Source organism: Typopeltis vanoorti, chromosome 12, assembly GCF_054136105.1.
Source record: "Typopeltis vanoorti isolate ZY-2024b chromosome 12, IOZ_Tvanoo_1.0, whole genome shotgun sequence".
Classification (NCBI taxonomy): Eukaryota; Metazoa; Arthropoda; class Arachnida; order Uropygi; family Thelyphonidae; genus Typopeltis; species Typopeltis vanoorti.
The window spans coordinates 85841950-85861976 of NC_143560.1; the positions used below are offsets into that span (position 1 = coordinate 85841950).

At 35.5% G+C, this 20027-nt stretch overlaps 1 protein-coding gene across 2 annotated transcripts in view; it reads left to right on the top strand.

Annotated features, from left to right (window-relative positions):
- Positions 1 to 20027, top strand: part of LOC150100956 (G patch domain-containing protein 1) — a 246391-nt gene that overhangs the window by 146616 nt on the left and 79748 nt on the right. For both annotated transcript variants that reach the window (XM_090401354.1, XM_090401355.1), the window contains 2 exons: positions 3556 to 3798; positions 10584 to 10802. In XM_090401354.1, the coding sequence (XP_090257480.1) occupies positions 3556 to 3798; positions 10584 to 10802 (462 nt within the window). The remainder of the gene's footprint in view (positions 1 to 3555; positions 3799 to 10583; positions 10803 to 20027) is intronic.

Consider the following 20027-nt stretch of genomic DNA (forward strand, 5'->3'; position numbering starts at 1 on the left):
GGAAAGGACAGTCAGTCTGAGAAGAGAGTATTAGTCTTGACTGTTGAGCTGAGCATTATCAAAAGTAAGTGGGAAAGATATGAGGTCTTTTTTTTACAAGAAAACTAGCGAAACTGCATTTTGGAAGTATTGAAGTTGACTAGGTTGCTTTCACTGCAATCAAGGATACTGTGGTCAGTGTTCGGGGCACTTATTACAGATAATCTTCAAGCTTGAGATGATTGGAGTGTGCTATCATCAGCAAAACTATGAATAGGGTTTGCAGTCAATGAGAGCAGATCATTTATATAAATCAAAAAGAGGCTGGATGAAATGATAGAGCCCTGAGGGACATTGGCATTAACAGGAAAATCTGAGGATAGAACACCAGAGCACAGGGATCAATCTGAGAGAAAACTGGCAATCCATTTACACAAAGGTGAAGGCAGTCCAAATGATGGTAACGTGTTGAGAAGCCCCTTGATGTCAGACCATATCAAAAGCCATGGCGATGTCAAGAGCACTGGTTTCTCCAAATCTTTCCATGGAATGGATCCATGACAGTCTATGAAAAGGTGTGTGATGTAGGCCAGGAAATCTCCCAAGGATCTAGATTGGCAAAATCCATGCTGGTGGTCACTAATTAGATAACAGTTCTCTAGCTGATAACCTTCTCCATTACTATAGACAGAACTGATGTGAGAGCAATATGTCAATAGCTTGATAGTAAACATTTATTTCTTTTTTGGGGGAACTGCTGAAGGGTGGATGCCAGCTGAGTGTAGTGAATAGATAGAGAATGGGTGTTAGTTCAGGAGCACATCTCTTGAGCACAATGGGTGCGATTCCATCATAACAACTGCCTTTATGGTATCTAAGTTATTCAAGATTCTTTTTTGTTGTCTTTCTGGTAGAAGTTCACAGGAGGCATGAGATACAATGTTCTAGGCAAAGAAGGAAATAATTTGCCATGGTCATCTATGTAGGAGTTGGAAAACAAGAATGAAGCCAAGACCTCAGCCTTGTCTTTAGGTGATGTTACAATGCTACTGTTAGGATGAGATAACAGCTTTGGTGAGGGATGAAGGCATGACTGCCAGTGGCACAAGCAGCGAGTTTTATACATTTATTCTTGTTGAATTTAGACTTTGCCCTTTTAGTGATGGTAAAACTGTGAAGGAAGCTGGTGTTTTGGTCTCAATCCACTTGAGAAAGGTTGCTCACTTTTCCCAACCCATATCTAAGCCATGAAGAACCATGGTTTAGATATGGATTGGGAAATTTGAACAGAGTGAGGAATGAATGTTTCCATTCCCATAAAGATCATAATAGATATCTGGATCTGAAGGATGAAAACAATAGTCTGATCATAGAAAGGAGTAAAAGTTATGTAAGTCTTCCCAATTGGCATTGTTGTAATATTAGAGCACATGAGATTGTGAATGGCTGAAGAAAGGAAGGAAAGAAGGATGCTCTACCAGAGATGAAACTTGGACGAGATTGTGGTCTGAATTACCAAGAGGAGTAGTCACCTGAACAGAGTATCTGGAAGAAGAAATAGTTAAGAAGAGATCCCGAGTATTGGGTGAGTGAAGTGGATTGTTAGAAATTCTGGTAGGGAGATGAATGATCTGTTTTAAGTCATTGCTTATGGCAAAAATCTTTCACTTTCAGCTTGATCAGTGAAATTTGAAAAAGGAAGCCAATTAGAATTGTGGACATTCAAATCACCAAGAAGAGTGACTTCACTGTTTGGAAATTTTGAATGAAATCAAGCTTTGAAGATATGAAGTCAAAGAGATCAGAATGATTTTCAGAATTGAAAGAATAGTAGAGCCAGCAGATAAATGAAATAAAATATGTCAAAGAAATTTTATGCCACAGGAGGTTAAAAAAGGTGTGTGTGCACAAGCACCTCCCTTATGGTGGAAGGAGTCACACAAGGTGTAATTTGGACAGTTAAGATGAACTGTGGTTGATTTAATAGAAATTTTCAGTCAGAAACAAAAGTCTGAAAATGACTGAAGATTGGTGATGCACATAATTTAAGTTACTGTCGATGCCACAGATTTTGGTGAAGTGAATATGAAAGATTTTGTTTGTTTGTGTGTGTGTGAGTGAGTGAGTGAGATTTTTTTTGAAATTTTGCTGGGAGGTGTATTTTTTGGTTTAACTGCAGAGACACGATATTTATTTAGAATTAGTTTCATGTTTAATGTTGAAAAGAGAAAAAGACAAAAGGATTTTGCACTGGAAGAAAATAGACTCTTGAACATGTCGAATATGTTTGATCAGAGATTGATTATGTGTTTAATCTACTATTCTGAGAAAGAGCACCCTTCAGTGGTTGGATCCTATTCATCATAGGGTATATAAACAGCCTCTAGTACATTTTACGTCTCCCATTCAAAGTCTTTATGTCAAGGCAGACTAACCTGAATCTGCAGCTTTGATGAAAACAGCACTCTCTTAACTCTGTTTTAAAAATAGTTTTTTCCTAAACATCCTATGTGGACTGGGAAGTTCGTTACCCACATAGGTATTTGCCCATTTAGGATTCATGTGAAAAAGTTTATGCACACCATTGGCATGAATATTGACAACATTACCTGCTCTCAACATAATAGTATTCCTCTATGGTTTTCTCTTTCCCAAACTCGGATGAGTGTTTCTCATCCTATGCCTTGGTGGTTGTGGCCTGGAGGTAGCACATTGTCCTGCTGAAACAGACCATTGGCTGCAGGATGCTTGAAGACCATGAAAGTGTGTAGGTGATTGGCCAGCACAGTCTGGTAGCTTGCAGCATTTAAGGACCTTTCCAGACAGCAGACTAAGGGACCTAATGTGTCACATGAGAAGGCTCCCCAAACTATCTCAGAGCCACCACTTCCTTGAACTTGAACTGAGGTGACTTGGCATAACAGGGCCATGGCCTCATGCTGTCAATGCCGCCCCCCCCCCCCCCCCGTCAGCTCAGTACAACTGATAATGGAAATATTGGAAAGAGATTGAGATCTAATTAACTATATATTATATATACTAATACTCTTTTTTTGTGGAATTTAATTTATTGCAATAATTAAATTCACTTATCTTCATCTGAATGCAATAAATGCAAACTTATTTTAAAAATTTGTATATATATATATGTTAAAAATACCAGGCTATACCCCAAGGTAAAATACTTTCTACACATATATATATATATATCAAAATTTTATAATTATCAATATAAAAAAGTAGTTTCACATAACACTTTCTAGATTTACCAGTGAATTTTTACTATTATTATTTATTTTTTTATAAGCGGGTGAACATAATAATAACTACCCATTCAATTTAAATATAAAAATATGTTTTGACATTAATTTACAAACACTCAGTATTTTGTTTTTAAATACCAATAATCTGCATTTCAGTATTTTATTATTATTATTTTTTTATCATTGTGCTTTATTTTTCATACTAAAATTGTACTACAAGGTTAAATTAATTTTGTGTCATGCATAATGCATATATAAAAATAATTTAGAATGTTTGGGTACTGATATCGATCCATTGTTGCATTTAACTTAGGTTTCAAGGATGCTGTAAATTATATAGGAACAATTTTAGAAGGATTCTGCATTGCATCTAAGCAGGCACTTAAAAGGAAGCAATATCCATTACCTTCTCTCCCACCAGACTTTAAGCCCATTCATATATTCCAAGAGAAAAATCAACAGAAACCTAATCCAGAGTATCATTTCCTCAATAGACACTCATTGACTGCTGAACATAGAGGAATGCTGCTAGAAAAGAAAAAGATAACAGAGAGAAGTAAGTATATAATATTTTATTTTAAAATGTTTGCTTGCTTAGCTATTATTTCTTTGAGGTTGCCATATTAAACTTTGGAGATGGGCCCAGTTTTTTAAGTTATTGTAAGGAATACTGGTAGGATTTAGACCAAAAATGAGCAGATTTATTCCTTTTTTTTTTTTTTTTTTTTTGTGAAATGCATAAAATTATGTTCTACTATCTTTAGTTTCAGCTGGAGATAACAAAGTTTAAAGCCCATGAAGTTCTGTAAAGCTGTTAAGAACAGGTCTTTTCTGAATTACAGAATGTTTGCTTATTTATTTGTAATTTTCAATACAAATGGACTAAATTTGTTTGAAAAAAATTGCTGTTGAGTCTAAAATGTGTTAATATTGTTAAGAAATATGTTCCCTTCCCAGCCAATTAGGCCAGAAGTGAAATTTACATATGTAAATGCATGCACAATAAATTACTGGAATGGGCTTATACTTGAATTATAAGAGTTAAATGAACTCTTATAGTTCATCTTTTGCTTCAGCTGTCATTTCTATGGAATAACAGAGAAATTAGTCAGAACACTAAACTTGCAGGGTAGAAGATAGTGTTGAAACCAGTTTTAAGTTGTTGTTATTATTATTACGGGTATCTCCATGGAGTCAGTAGACTCATCGTGGGAGACCCAAACTAGCAAAACAATTTCTATCATATCTCTTCTTGTATTCAATTACAGATGAAGAACTCACAACTGAGTCAGGCAATGAATTCCACTCATTCAACGCCCTCCAGGCAAAAAACCTCATTCTCACACCCTTGTTAACCAAACTTTTCCTTAATTTCCAGGGACCAGGGATGACCTCTTGTTCTTCCATCACTATCACAAATCTGAAACATTTCCCCTGCATCAATCTTATAAAAACCTTTTAGCAATTTAAATGTTTCTATCAACCAACCTCTGCAATCCACAGCTCTCAATGTATCAATCTAGGGAGCATTTTTTACATCACTCACCAACTTAGTCACTCTCTTCTGAACCCTCTCCACAACCTCCTCATCTCCAAGGAATCCAGGTGACCAGACCTGAGCACAGTAATCCAAATGTGGAAGTATCAATGCTTTATAAAGAGGAATAATAACCTCTTTATCTCTGGATGTTAGAGAGGTTATTATTCCTCTCTAACATCCAGATTACACATAGGATACCTTAGCAACATGTCCCCTGAACTTCATCTCCCTATCCACCAACACCCCTAAGTCCCTAGCCTCATCAATCTCTTGGAGTACCGGTCCATCAATGTAGCACACAGCTGGTAATCTTTTAATCCCAAAATGCATAACTTTACACTTTTCCACATTGAACTGACATCCATTACCTTTTGCCCATTTTGCCAGCTTATTTAAATCATCCTGCAAACTCTCAACATCAGCTTGATTTTTTATTGCGCTACCCAACTTTGCATCATCAGCAAACTACTGAATATCTCCCTGTTATATTGTTATGTTAGTTCCACTATTTGTTCTATGAAGTCCCGTTTAATTGAATACTTTCAAGAGTGTAATATTTCCATATCCAACTACCTACTTTCCATCTCAAAGAAAAAACATACCAGAAACAACCAAAATCTTACCACTGAAATATTCTTGCATGCGAAAGATTATCATTATCGATTTCCGAGAAAATTAATCTAAATTACACTTTTCTGAATCGCTAGCAATAAGAACTACACAATGTGCTATAAACACAAAAATACCATATTTACTCTCTCCTTCATGACAATTAAACCAAATAAATTACTACCTTGTACTCTCAAACCAGCCATATTCCTGAATACTCTGACCCAGTGCTTCCCAAACTTATGGATGCCGAGGCCCCCTTTGAAAAAATTAAAATATTTCATGGTCCCCATCGGAAAAAAAATCACAATATAGACATATATTATTATAATATTTATTGTATTTATATTCAAGATTTTACGTTTGTAATCTTTTTTTATTTCTTATCAATATTTTTGAAATGAAACTTATATGAATAAGCATATATTTACTAATATTCATTAAGCGCCAAAATATGCAGGAAGCAAAATTTGTGAACCAACACCAATGTGTGATTTTTTTCCATTAAAATATAAAAAAGAACAAAAAAGAAATAATAAAAATTAAATATGTTTCTTTTAAGATTAAAAAAAAAAAATCTACTTAGTCTTAAAACATTTTAAATTTGTTTTCATTATTTCACAGCCCCCCCCCTCAACAAAACTTACAGCCCCCAGTTTGGGAAGCGCTGCTCTAACCAACCAAACTCCTCCTAACACTTTGTACAAAATGGTCATGCAACTAGCTCACATATTTCTGCTTTATTCATCTGATGATGTTTTCAATATAAACAAAACGGCCACCACCCATCTTTACTTTACTTTACTGGCTTATTTTATCTCATCCACTGACTGAAAATGGGTGCGCTTCAATGCAGATTTCAACTTTGGTAAAAATCTCAGCATTGCCTTCAAAGGAGAAAACGGCAGCACTGATGACTTGCAGCACTGCTTCCAACAATGGAAAATTCATATGCAACAGTGTATAGATAGAGGAGAAGAGTATGTTGAAGGGGATAACAATTAAGTTGTACAATTGTGATAATAAATCGCATTTTTGCAACTAGTCTTGTTATTTAATAGCCACACCTCATATATAATAAGTTTTGTTTCATTCTCAGTTCTTTAAAATTCAAGAGTTGCGCATTCATCTTTTGAATTTTAACTTTGGTTTAAAATTCGTGTTTCATATTCATGTTTTTCTTATACTCATTTGTTACTATCTGGTACCCACTATTCTAAATTGCATACTATCTCAGCTCTAGTGAAGTTTTTAGTGAAATTAAATTTTCAGCATTTATATTGTCAAGACACAGGTTATGTTAATTAATATTCTGATTTTTTAAACCTTAGTAAATTCAACTCTTAAGCCTTGTTGTTAAAAAAAAAAAAAAAAAAAAAAGGTGGGGTCTACTCCATTGCAAAAATTGCTTAGCATTGCTTAACATTACTAAGCTCACAATACTGCTCGGGTTCACAATACAGAATGCTCCATTCTGGTCGAATTTGATATCGTTAGTACTTAAGAATAGAGTATTCTGTATCCTGTGAGATGAGAATAAGGTGGTGAGGAGAAATAACTTTTTAAATAATTAATTTATCCATAATAGTTACCCACCTTGTTCCTATATATATAGAGAGATTACATACAAGGGCTCCATTCCTAGGTGCTATTTTCATTTATATTGCATCTTTGCTATAAAAATTAAATATCATGGTGGTTTATCGACTAGTCAAAATTCTACTGTGGGGGCATTCTGAAAGTAATGCCTTTATGTGCCCAACAGTTCTGAAATGTCTAGTCTTGTTTTATTCTTCCTTTGTACCTCTGTTAGAGTTCAGTATTATACAGTGAAATATGATTTCACTGTACAAAAAAAAGGTGCGTTTCTTGTGTTATCATGTACGAGGGCTGTTCAATAAGTAATAAGACTAATTTTACTGTCGCGAAACCACTCATCACAATATTAATTTCTGTTGTTATCTGTATTAACAAAAGAGGTTGATAGGTGGCGTATACAGGCTGATGTGCCAGAGTGTCACATGACTAAACGCAAGCTTGTTTCGGCGCACCTACGAGCCGTGACCAGTCGTCGAAATGGAAGCGTCCTTGGAACAGCGTTATACAATTAAATTTTGTGTGCATTTGCAAAAATCGGCATCGGACACTTTTAACGTTTAAAGTATATATAGATATGCAAAGCTTTCCACGATGAAGCAATGTTGAGGGCAAGTGTTTTTCGCTGGCATAAAACTTTTAAGGAAGGAAGGCAAAATGTGGAAGATCTTGAACGTGAGGGAAGACCTTCAGCATCCATCACAGAGACAATGATCAACACAGCAGCGATTATCATCAAGGAGGATCTCAGAATTACAGTACGCCAGCTGCATGTTGTCCTGAATATTTCTGTGGGAAGTGTTCACTCAATGATGGCTGAACATTTGGGACTGAAACGTGTTTGCTCCCGATGGATTCCCAAACTCTTGACACCGGAGCAAATGCAGCATCGAGTGGATGTGTGCACAGAATGGAAAGAAAGACTGGAACAAGAAGGCGACAACTTCTTAAAACGCATCATCACAGCAGATGAAGCTTGGTTGTATCACTATGACCCTACAATGAAATAACAAAGCAGGGAATGGAAGCATCCATCTTCGCCTACCCCCAAGAAATCAAAAACTGTAAAATCGGCTGGTAAAGTTATGACCATAATGTTTTTACTACGAAGGCATTGTTTACCAACACGCTGTAGAACCCAGGAATACTGTAAACGGCTCATACTAAGCGGATGTTTTACGGACAATGGTACATCACATCAAAAGGAAGCGTCCATTGCTGAAGAATGGCTTCTTATTGCACCATGATAATGCAAGGCCACATATTGCTGGTTGTGTAGTGGACGTTTTGCAGAAGAATAAATAGATATCCTACCACACCCTCCATACAGTCCTGATCTCGCACCATGCGATTTCTGGCTGTTTCCTCAGCTCAAGAAACCACTAATAGGCCGCCATTTCGAAAGCAACAAAGCATTTGTAAAAGCTGCAGAGGCGGTTTTGAAAGAATTCTCAAAAAAAGGACTTTCACATGTGTTTAAGAAGTGGACGCAATGTTGAGACAAATGCATCGCGTCTCATGGTTGTTACTTTGAAAAAGACCATGTAAATGATGACGATTAAAGGTAATCTGTTTTCTGTATAAATATAGTCTTATAACTTATTGAACAGCCTACGTACATAGCGGATGAATCTTTAACATGTTTATTGAAGAATGTAATGCACACAGTAATTTAGTTTTTGATTCACAAAAATATGGGTGTATTGAAATTCATTACCAACTTGCGATATTTTTATGGTGAAGCAACTGCATAAAGAACAAGAAACAGCAATAGCTGAGTTGACATTAAAGGCTAAACACGAAATGGGCAGCCAACAACCTCAGCTAATGATTTAATTAAACAGAAGACTTGAGCAATTAATCAGAGAAAATTGACCAAGTCAGAAACACTGGCACTGAAATTAAACATTAGATGAGTCAACTAGATCATTACAGAATTGAACTATAATAAGTGTGCAGACAATGGGCAGTGCATCAGTCTCTCTCTCTCTCTCTCTCTCTCTCTCTCTCTATATATATATATATATATATATATATATATATATATATATATATATATATATATATATATATATATATATATATATATATATAGAAGTGCTGTTGCATTCTATATGGTTTTAACCTGATACTGGATAGAGGAAATATGACTTCACTGTGGAGGCCACTAACTGCACTATGACAGCAGCCACAATATGCTCATTATATTATCTAGTCTAGTCATAAATACAGTTACAACTTGAACAGTGCATAAACCTTTAATCTCTTAATAAATCATTTACAGCACATACAAACCATACATATAATGTGCATATAGCAGCACTCAATGTTTGAAATGTCCCTCCCCTTTTGTCTTCATGCACACCTGAAGTCTGTGAGGTCACATATCAATGCAGCATGCACAACATCCAATGGAAATGCTGCCACTACTCACTCCAAATCCACCTTCAGGCTGGCGATGCTGGGATATTGTTTCTTGCAGGCTACTCTCTGAAGCTCTGACCATAATTTGAAGTCCAACGGATTCAACTTCCAGACAGCCATTGAGATGGTAATATGTGGTCTGGCACATTTTCCTCTAACCACTGTTGTGTGGTCCTCACCTTGTGTACAAGGGCTGAGTCCTGTTGGAAGGTCCACTGCCTACGGTGAAACATGGTGTTGTTCAAAAGGGCTGTACCACAGGTTCTAGCACAGTGTCTTGATACACTCTGGCTGAGGTTTTGATCCCTTTCCTCACAGAAATGCAACTTTGATATGTCCTAATATGTCCTCCCCACCACCACCAAACCATCACTGAAGCTGGGTATGTGATGACCTGAGTCTCTGAGTGCTATGGTACATAATGTGTGACCATCCAGGGCCTGATTGTTTTGGCAGTTAAACGATCAGGTATGCCCTGGATGGTGAAAATCTTCTAATCTGTGAAGAGGATATCTCTGTGTCTTGTTTGCTTACCACCAGAGAAATGCCTTTGATTTTATCACCATATTCCACATAAGTTGTGGTGTAAGGAAGTGTCCAGTAGAACGATGATAGGCTCTCACCCCCAGGTCATCAGTTAGTGTAAGTGACATTATTCTCAGTGAAACGTTCATCTCTCGTAACATTGCTTTCTCCATTCTCACAGGATTACAGTGAAGGCATGCCTTCACACAACAAGTTGTTGCATCCTAATGCAGTGTTGTTGATCTGTTCTTTGGTGGTCAGATGTCTGCTGTATCATTATAATAGTTTTTGTAACAGTATTTATGGCAAGACTTTGCATTTATTGCATTAATAATCATATTTTTGAAGTTTTTGCATACTTTGTACATTAGTCCATGCATACATGATTTGCTAAGGCACAGTGGTAGTTTCATTTGCCATTCAGTTGATTAATATACTACCATGCACACTATACCAAACAGTTGCTTTAGCAGCTAAAAGTGTTACCTGAACAACTTGTGATTCTCTTAAGTTCTATCAGTTCTGCTGATTAGGTATCAAAATTTTTATAGTTTTTTTTTTTACCTAAAATAATACAGATAAGAAAAATAAATGGAATGGAATTTCAGTATTTTTGGTTATAATATGCCCTTCTGTTTCTTTTTAAGACAAGATTTTTGACTTGCTAACACCAGAAAGTAAATTACAATTGGAAGAAGCTCAAAAAACAATAAAAGAACAAAGTACTGCATCACTACCTTCAATAACTGAAGAAACACAGTTGTCATCAAATTCTGTTACTTTGAGTTTTAAACCTTTTGCAGCTGATGAAGCAAAACAAAAACGATATGAACAGTATTTAGTACTCCTTAAAACCAGGAATAAAGGTAAAATGCAAAAATGTCTTTTTTATTTAAAAATATGTTTCACATTTTTTAAAGAATTAGATCAGTGTTATTTGATGTGATAAATGTATTCTTTTGATCCAGCAATCTTAGGACTAGACTATGTACAGATTGGTAAACTTACTGAAGTGTGATTTCTTGTACTTGGAAAAAAAATTGACTAACTTGCAAATTTCATCTTATCCTTCACAACCAAATAACTCAACTTAGTAGAAAATCAATATTATGATCCTTTCTGCTGCAGCTGTCTGGTTTCTATTCTCTGGTCAGTTCCTGTTTGCAATATAATAACCTACTGCTCAGGAAACTTTTACCTTTGTATGGGACTGACTAGCTCAGCTTTGAGTTTAAAAACCCTTATAAAGGTCTTTTGCATTCTAGACTAGATTCAAACAAAAGTAAATAATATTTATAAAGTGCTTTCTAAACATCTTTTTAGCCATTCAAGAATTAGAGAAATCACATTAATAGAATCAAATCAAGAAATGAAGAAAAGATATTCTAGTATATAATATACATTTTTTTTAAAAAATTATTTTTCATAATACCTATTGTGATACTGTTATTGAACATGTAAAATATGACCGTATGAATTTAGTAACCTGGGAGAAAAAATCAGACTGATGCTTATTAAATAGAATTATGGCAAAATGAAAGTTTTGTCATAAATTATTTTTGGAATCTTCAGAACCACTAAATACAGGGTGATTCAAAAAGATGGCCTTAATTTTGTAAGGCTATATATCAAACATAGAACTAGTGACAAATATGATATAAAGTATATTTAATTATACTCACAATAAAGCTTATAGATGTTCAACGTGTCCCCCTGCTGCACCACAGTCAGCGACTGTGGTGCAGAGATAATTAGGCTTTACTCTCTCTCTCTCTCTCTCTCCCCCCCCCTCCCCATGTGTATTCAGTTCAAAAGATATCCATTGAAAGACTAAAGTTCATATATATAAATTTATAATTTGTCCAGTTGTTACCTATGAGGTCAGATACAACCAAGAGTTATATCAATTCTATGAACAACCTACAGTACCTAATATAATCAAGTTCAGAAAGTTGCAGTGGGCAGGACATGTTTTTTGAATACATATGGGGGGGAGAGAGAGAGAAAAAAAAAAAAAAAGCCTAATTATCTCTCTTTATTCAATTTTGAATTTGTATCATTTGTTGGCTTGTGATCATTACTCTTAATATTTGAATTGTTCCACTTTTGTTATTTCAAGGTTTCCAATTTTCACACTCGTATCATTTAAGTGATTCTGTCTGGTATATTAAACATTATTTTAGTGTGTATGTGTGTCTACAGTAATTGTAGACCAAACCACCGTATGGAATTATGCTGATTCTTTGTATGTGCTGACCCAGATACTCTTCTGGGTCAGCACATACACTGTTGGTGTTCTACAAAACATGAGAAAATGATGATGCTATTATTTTGTTTTCTAAAGGAACAGTATTTGTTTCTTTTTTTTTATATAAATGTGTCATTCTGTAAATGTAAAAAGCATATTAACTATAGATTAATGTTGTTTTTCGTATTCATAAATGGTAATGTCCTGCTTAACACTCCTCTGTTAAGTGCTGTTTTATTATAGTGTTGATGCTATGTGTGTTATTTGGCAAATGCTTACAAGATGTGAATTGCAACTATCAGCCACACATGACCTCGGACGATCGTGGGTCTTCTGAGGTTTACAGAAATCTTATGGTCTAATTTCTCTTCTAAAATACGGTATAATTAGTAATTTTCATAAAAAGAATCACTCAGTAAAAGTTTATTATTATTCTACTGTATTTTGTCTTGATATTTTCACATAACTAAGAAAATATAATGTTCTAATCCCATTTAACACTGTTTCAGTTGGCTCTTCATGTTCTAGAATGTATCCCAAGTGCTAACAGGGATATTACTATGGATCAGAAAGCAACCTTGGCAAATTGTGGGTCTTCTGAGATTTGGAGAAATTTCATAGTCCAGTCCCTCATCTAAAATACAGTATAGTTAGTGATTGCTCGCTAAAAGTTCATCATTGTTTGACTGTATTTGTCTTTATATTTTCACATAACTAAGAAAATATAATGAAAAGAGCCTGGACCCAAATACCCATGGCCAGCTTCCAGAGATGAATACAAGCCAAGACAACTCCAATGCTGAGGATTGTATTCTCATAAGCTCTCTAGTCAAAATTTCAAAACTCCCTAAGTTTCTACATATATTCCACTTTGAAATAATGTTGAATCCTTAATATCCACTATTTCTATATAATTTACGTCACCAAAATGAAGCCATATGGCTCTTTCTTTGATAATCACTTGTGTTTGTATACATAAAGATTCCTTACTAACTTGTATGTTTCTGTCATATCTGCTCTCCTCTGCCTCTTCCTCAAACTTCAAAAACGACATTTCCTTACTCTGTACTCCTATGCGTAATTCCCTAGGCCAATTATCATCTGGGTTACTCAACTCTGAATGTTTTCAACAATCTCCCTGTTGCCTTGGCAACCAGGTGACCATATCTGTGCTCATTAATCCAAATGTTGTCTTATCAAAGCCTTGTAAAATGAGAGAATAATGTTCTTATTTATACAAGTTAGTGTTCTCTTTAACAGCACCATTATCCAGTGTAATGACTTAATCACCTTAGCAGCTTGACTTAGCAACTGTCACTCACTGTCTACAATAACCCCCAGTTTTATTCACTTCTTCCAACAAATTCTCATTATTATATTACTTTGCTTGCAATGTCCTCCATCCAAAATGTGTAACCTTACACTTGGCAACAATATCATTGTCATTTGTTCTTATAATATAAATATCAATTTGTTAATTAAAATTAATACAGCAGAGCACTTACTTCACTGTCTTCTTTACCCACTTTGGATGTGATGCCTAACCTACCTTTTTAATATCTTAATGACTATATCAGAAATACTAATTAGTGGATATTCACTGCATCGGTCTTGGTTCCACCCTTGTATAATAGATTATCATACTCTTCTTCTTCCACTCAATAGGAATTATGCATGTGCTGAGACTCAGGTTCAACAACCAAAAAATATGTACATACATGATTGTATGTAAACTCAGGTTTACATACAATCATGTATGTAAACTGTAATTTTAGAAGCTAATAAACCTTGCTTGAAATTAACTAAATATGAGTCTGTGTATAGAATTCGATGCACCGCTTGTGAAACTTATTACGGATCTGAGTGGGAATTTAATTCTATACACAGACTCATATTTAGTTAATTTCAAGCAAGGTTTATTAGCTTCTAAAATTACAGTTTACATACATGAACAATCATCACTCTAAATAGACACATTCTAATCTGAATCAATTAAATAGCTAAACTTCATCAGGTATGATCTCTGAACATAATTTTCCTCAAGTAATTCACACACAAGTTAATAATTCTTTAACATCTAGATCACTACTAAATTCCATTAATTAATTTCTATACTAACAACTGGTAACTTTAAGCATTCCTCAACATACAAATATTCAGATTCACTTAATTACTATTCACTCATGACTTCCCATAAAACACAATTTTCTTCTCACACAAGTTAATAATTCTTTGACATCTAAATTGCTACTAAATTCCATTAATTAATTTCCACACTAATAACTGATAACTTTAAGCATTCTTCAACATACAAATATTCAGATTCACTTAATTACTATTCACTCATGACTTCCCATAAAACACACGTGCTATAGTCCTGACCTATAATTGTATCTAAATCCTTCACTAACAAAGGACCCATATCATCACACCCTCAGATTGCATTCATATAAATAACAAACTTTACTTATCTCCATTCAGTGGTATCTCTAATTTTCTGCATCTGTTTCAGTGTATCTTCTGTTTCATTAGGACAATTCTTTGTTTCCCTCAATCTACCCCGGATTAACTTCTTCATAGTAATTACCAGCCTAGATATCGGGCGCATGCTTCCGCTGACTTTTTAATGGCATGGTCTGCCGTTACTTTCCGGGAATCTAGGACGATGTTACCGGGGTCACCCGCAGTAGCATCGTTCTAGTCTAGAGGTATCATTCGGCCAGCACCATGCTGAACCTTCACTACTTGAGGAAATCCCAGAACTCCACACGACGAATAAAAAACCAAGAGAGTGTGTCGTGGGGGTTCCTGACCCTTTTATATGTTCACCCTATCAGAAAAAAACAAAACTTCGCTGTTAATCCGGCACCTCGATTTCTTGTCACATGACCTCATGACATCCGTTCTCTCCTGCTTGTTTACCCCACACGCCAAGTACGCGACCTCCTGGGGCAACAGACTGCTTTTCCCCCCGAACTTCGAGCTCATTTTTATTTTTCTTTTACAAGTTATTCTTACATTGAATTTAATATACACAAAACCATAACTCTCTTAATTTACACTTTATCTCGGGCAACTATGCTTTATACATATTTATCTAAATTTCCTTTTTTTTTTTATTATAAAATCCTCCTTGAGCTGATTAATTATCTCTTTCTTCTTAAATTAATGTATTCAATATTTTCTAAATTTCACAATGATACCTACTTAGAAACAAGCATGTTTACTTAATTATTTTTCAGGGTTTTTACTTCTTTGCTCATTATACCATGATAAGTGGAAATTTAACATTCTTAACTTATCAGGGTATAACAAGCACCCATGCTGATATTTCATCCAGTCTGTTGTATTTGAGTCAAGCCCTTGTAACAGCTTTAATACCTTGGACTCATCTATATCTATTGTTTGTTAGAGTTCCTTCCTGCCATCCAGAAAACTAATGGATCTGCCAGGAATATAAGGACTATATACTTTACTAAAATGAATCCTTTGCAACTCAGCTATTTCTTATGTACCTGATACTTTTTTCTACTATCCACTTTCACTAAGGTTATTCTTTCCATGGTCATCTCTCCCTCTCTTGTTGCTTGCTACATAGCACTAAACTTATTTTGGATTTATTTTGGGCTGTTTTATTTATTATTTTCTACACACACACACACACACACAATGTATCAGTCCTATACATAGCAGATAAACGCTGCATATGGATCGGTGTCAAGAACAAAGTATCATCATCAAATTCCTGCCATGTACCCTCAAGGGGTGTACAGGATATGACAGTACTACATGAAAAAATTACATCATTACTAACTTCCTATCTACAATTTTCCTCCAAATCAGTCTGTTACTTGTCAAGACTCCAACATTATCAAATCTTATTTCTATCGTCTAAGGCACTTTGTACCGTATCATTCCACCTATATCTTGGTCTTCCTCTGGGTCGTTTTCATGCCAACCTGGCAGAGAACACTTGTTTTGCTAATCTTTCTTCGCCCATTCTGTTTAAGTGACCATACCACCTGAGATTATCTCTGCTAACGCATTCCTGGATGTTGACAATGTCAAGTTCTTTCCTAATATCCTCATTTTTAATATGATATTGCCATTGATGCGATCTGTTCACGCCCCTAATCTTTCTCAGGACTCTCATATCTGTGGTCTCTAGTCTTTGGTCAAGTGTTTTACTTCTGACCCAGATCTCATAAGTTAAAACTGATTTGAACACTGTCTTGTATACAGCTAATTTAGTGTTCCGACTAATTTCTCTCTTATTCCATATGAATTTATTGAATTGACTTCCTTCCATACCAGCTTTGCTGATTCTGTTGTCTATTTCTATATTTAATTTACCATCTTCAGTATAAATCATGCCTAAGTAGCTGAAATGTTTCACTTGTTCCACAGGTTCTCCATTCACAACACAGTTGACATTTTCAATGATTCTGCCTATTTTCATTGTCTTTGACTTTTTATTGCTGACCCTCATACCATATCTATTACAACAGCTATTCAATTTAGCCAGAGAATCTTGCAGACTTATAGCGGATTTATTTAGAATTATAACATCATCCGCATAAAGCAAAGAGCTGACATTAACATCTCCAATTTTGATATCATGTTTAATACCACTTTCCTTCATAATGTGATCCATATAGATAATGAATAACAGAGGGGATAATGTACATCCTTGTCTCACACCAGATTTAACATTAAACCATCTTCCTGTACTTCCTTCAATTCTAACTGCTGACTTACAACTCAAATAAAGACTAAGTATTGCTTGATATAATGCCCCATTGACACCATATAACTGTAGCATATTGAATAGCTTCTCTCTTGGCACCTTGTCATATGCCTTTTCCAAATCGACAAAACTTAAATACAGATCTTTGTTATATTCCCATGCTTTCTCGACTATTTGTCATAAAGTGAAGATCTGATCCTCACAGCCTCTATTTGGCCTGAATTCAGCTTGTTCTTCACCAAGCTTTTCTTCCACAATTCTTCTCAACCGTTTCTCAAGTATACTTGATTAGATCTTGCTAGGAACACTCAGTAGGGAAATACCTCTAATTCTCACATTCAGTTTTATTTCCTTTTTATATATGGGTACTATGAGAGCTCTACTCCAATCATCAGGAATTCATCCCTCTGTCCAGGCTTTCTGAACTATGCAGTGCAGCCACTGTAAGACTTTTATACCACCATACTTCAGCATTTCTGGTCGAATATCATCTACTCCTACTATATTGATGGCTTTTTCTACTTCAAGTATAGATATGTATTCCTGACTGCATGCTTGGTCAGTGTTTTTTACCACTGTGCTGTTATCACTGCTTGTTTCATTTAGCCGTTTTTCAAAGTAATTACTCCATACTTCAAGGATATCTTTTCCTCCCGTTTTCATGTCACCTTTATCATCTCTAACTCCTTTTACAGCACTCTTTCCTCTGTTCCTAAGCTTCTTCAACAACCTCCAGAATATTTGCCACCTTCTTGATATTTATTTTCTATATTCTTGCCATAGTCTTCCCATTTCATTTTTCTTCAATAATCTTTGTGTATTTTAGTCTACAATTCACATCTGAGAGCTGCTCAACTTTTATTCACTTTAAAACTTTCTTACATGTTATTCTTTTCAATATGAAATTCAATTTTATCCTGCTCAAGACTAAATAGTGATCGCTTCCAATTTCAAATCCTCTGTACACTCTAGCGTCCTACATCAACAATAACATAGCCAATGAGACTTTTCTTATTCCTTGCCTCTTCTCTCCATGTGAATTTGTGCACATTTTTATGTTGGAACATGGTGTTAATAATAACCAGTCCATGTTCTGAGCAGAAATCCAACAGATATTTGCCATTATTATTAGCTTTGCTCTTTTCTCCAAATTTTCCCAAAATATATTTGTATGTCTCACAATCATTTCCTACTCTGTTATTTAGATCCCCAACAAGGACCAACTTTTCCTTTTTCATTGTGTCAGTTGCTTTTTCTAAAGCCTCAAAAAATTCCTCCACTTCTACCTTAGTAGAACCTTCTGTGGGACCATAGGCACAAATATGTCTCATTGTCCAATTCCCCATTCTCATATTTGTCCACATTACTCCACTTGAGACTGACTGCCATTCAAGAAGATTAGCCTCGTATTTTGTGTTGAATACTATGGCTACTCCTTCTTTTCCTTGATTGTCATTGCCTGAATATAACATTTTGTATTTATTGCTCAGAAAGATCTCACCAGTTTTTGTCTTTTTTGTTTCAGTCACCCCTATTATGTCGATCTGGTACTTATCTAATTCCTCAGCTAGCTCCATTTCTTTGCCATTCAGGCTTCTTACGTAGATAGCACCGATCTTTAACTCTGGTGATATTTAGTTTGGGTTTATTTTCAGATTTGTTCCAGTAGCTGACTTTTCACCGTTCGCCCTGGTTCCCTGGCAAAAACAACCGGTGCCTTGTTTAACCGGGCGATGCCCCAGCCGGCATGAAATTTTGTCATGTCGTACCATCATTTTTTATTTTGGTTTAACCAATAAGAATACAGTTTGGTCGGCTAAATCCCAAATTGCCAGCCCATCCTCGTTCGTTCAGTATCCAAGTAGATACCCAACAGGGTGCACCACGAGAAGGTGAGGATTGGACATTAGGTCAGAAGCCCTGGTCGGTTCTCCGCATTCCTTTAAAGGCTATGTGGAGGTCTCCTCTCAGCTTTGACCCTTAAGTACCCCCAGTTAGGTACACCACCCCAAGAACAATGTAATCAGTTAATATTCCTCTTAATGAGCTGGAAGTTGTAATTTGGGGAGAAGGGGGAAATACTTCATCAGAAGACTGTTCCACAGAACTGAGGCAAATGGAATAAAAGACGACTGGGAGTAGTCGGTTGTTTATTGACTTATCTGTAAAAGGATATTGAGAAGCTGTTACTTGTATTGCTGTAGTTTTAGCAGAAGTGGGACATAATGAATGCTAGTTCTGCTAAATATTGCCCATGGAAATAGCTGTGGAAGAGACACAATGTGAAAACTTACTATCTCTGAGCTAGGAGTCATTAAATCTTCTTAACTGTTCTTCTGAACAGCATCAAGAATTTTTAGGATGTTTTAGGTACACCACCCCAAATGTGAAAGTATTCCAAGGTTGGATAGATTTGGGATTTGTAAAGGCTAAATAATTGAATAGATGAAAAGTAATGTTTTGAGCAAAAGAGGATGCCAAATTTTCTGGAAGCTGAAGATGCTATAGAAGTGATGTAATTATGCCTGGAAAGACCAGGAATAAGAATCAGTCTGAGAAGAAAGATCATCTTATCTTAATTGTTAAGGTGGAATATTGTGAAAGGTAAGAAGAAAACATCTGAGATTTTTTTTTTTGCAAAGAAAAAAACAAAACTACATTTTGGAAGCATTGAAGGTGACTAGATTGTTATTGCTCCATTGGATGGTGTGCAGATCAGTGTTTAGGAGCACTTTTTGTAGATATTGAAGCTTGAAGATATTTGAACACTACAAGGTTGTCACATGAGTGGAGAGTACTGTCATCAGCTAAACTGTGAATAGGCTTTAAAGTTATCAGAGTAGGTAGGTCATTTATATATATAAGGAAGAGGGTGGGAGAAATAACAGCCTTGAGGGAACACCTTCAACCATTAGACATAATGAGCAGTCCAAGAGAGAACTGCAATCTAATTACAAAGGGAGGGAGATAGACCATAAGATGGCGGTTATGGCTGAGAAGCCCTGAATGACATACCATATGAAATGGCTTGGAAATGTCAAATGAAATGAAATGTTAAGTTTCTCTAAAACTTTCCATGGCACTCCAAAGGTGGAT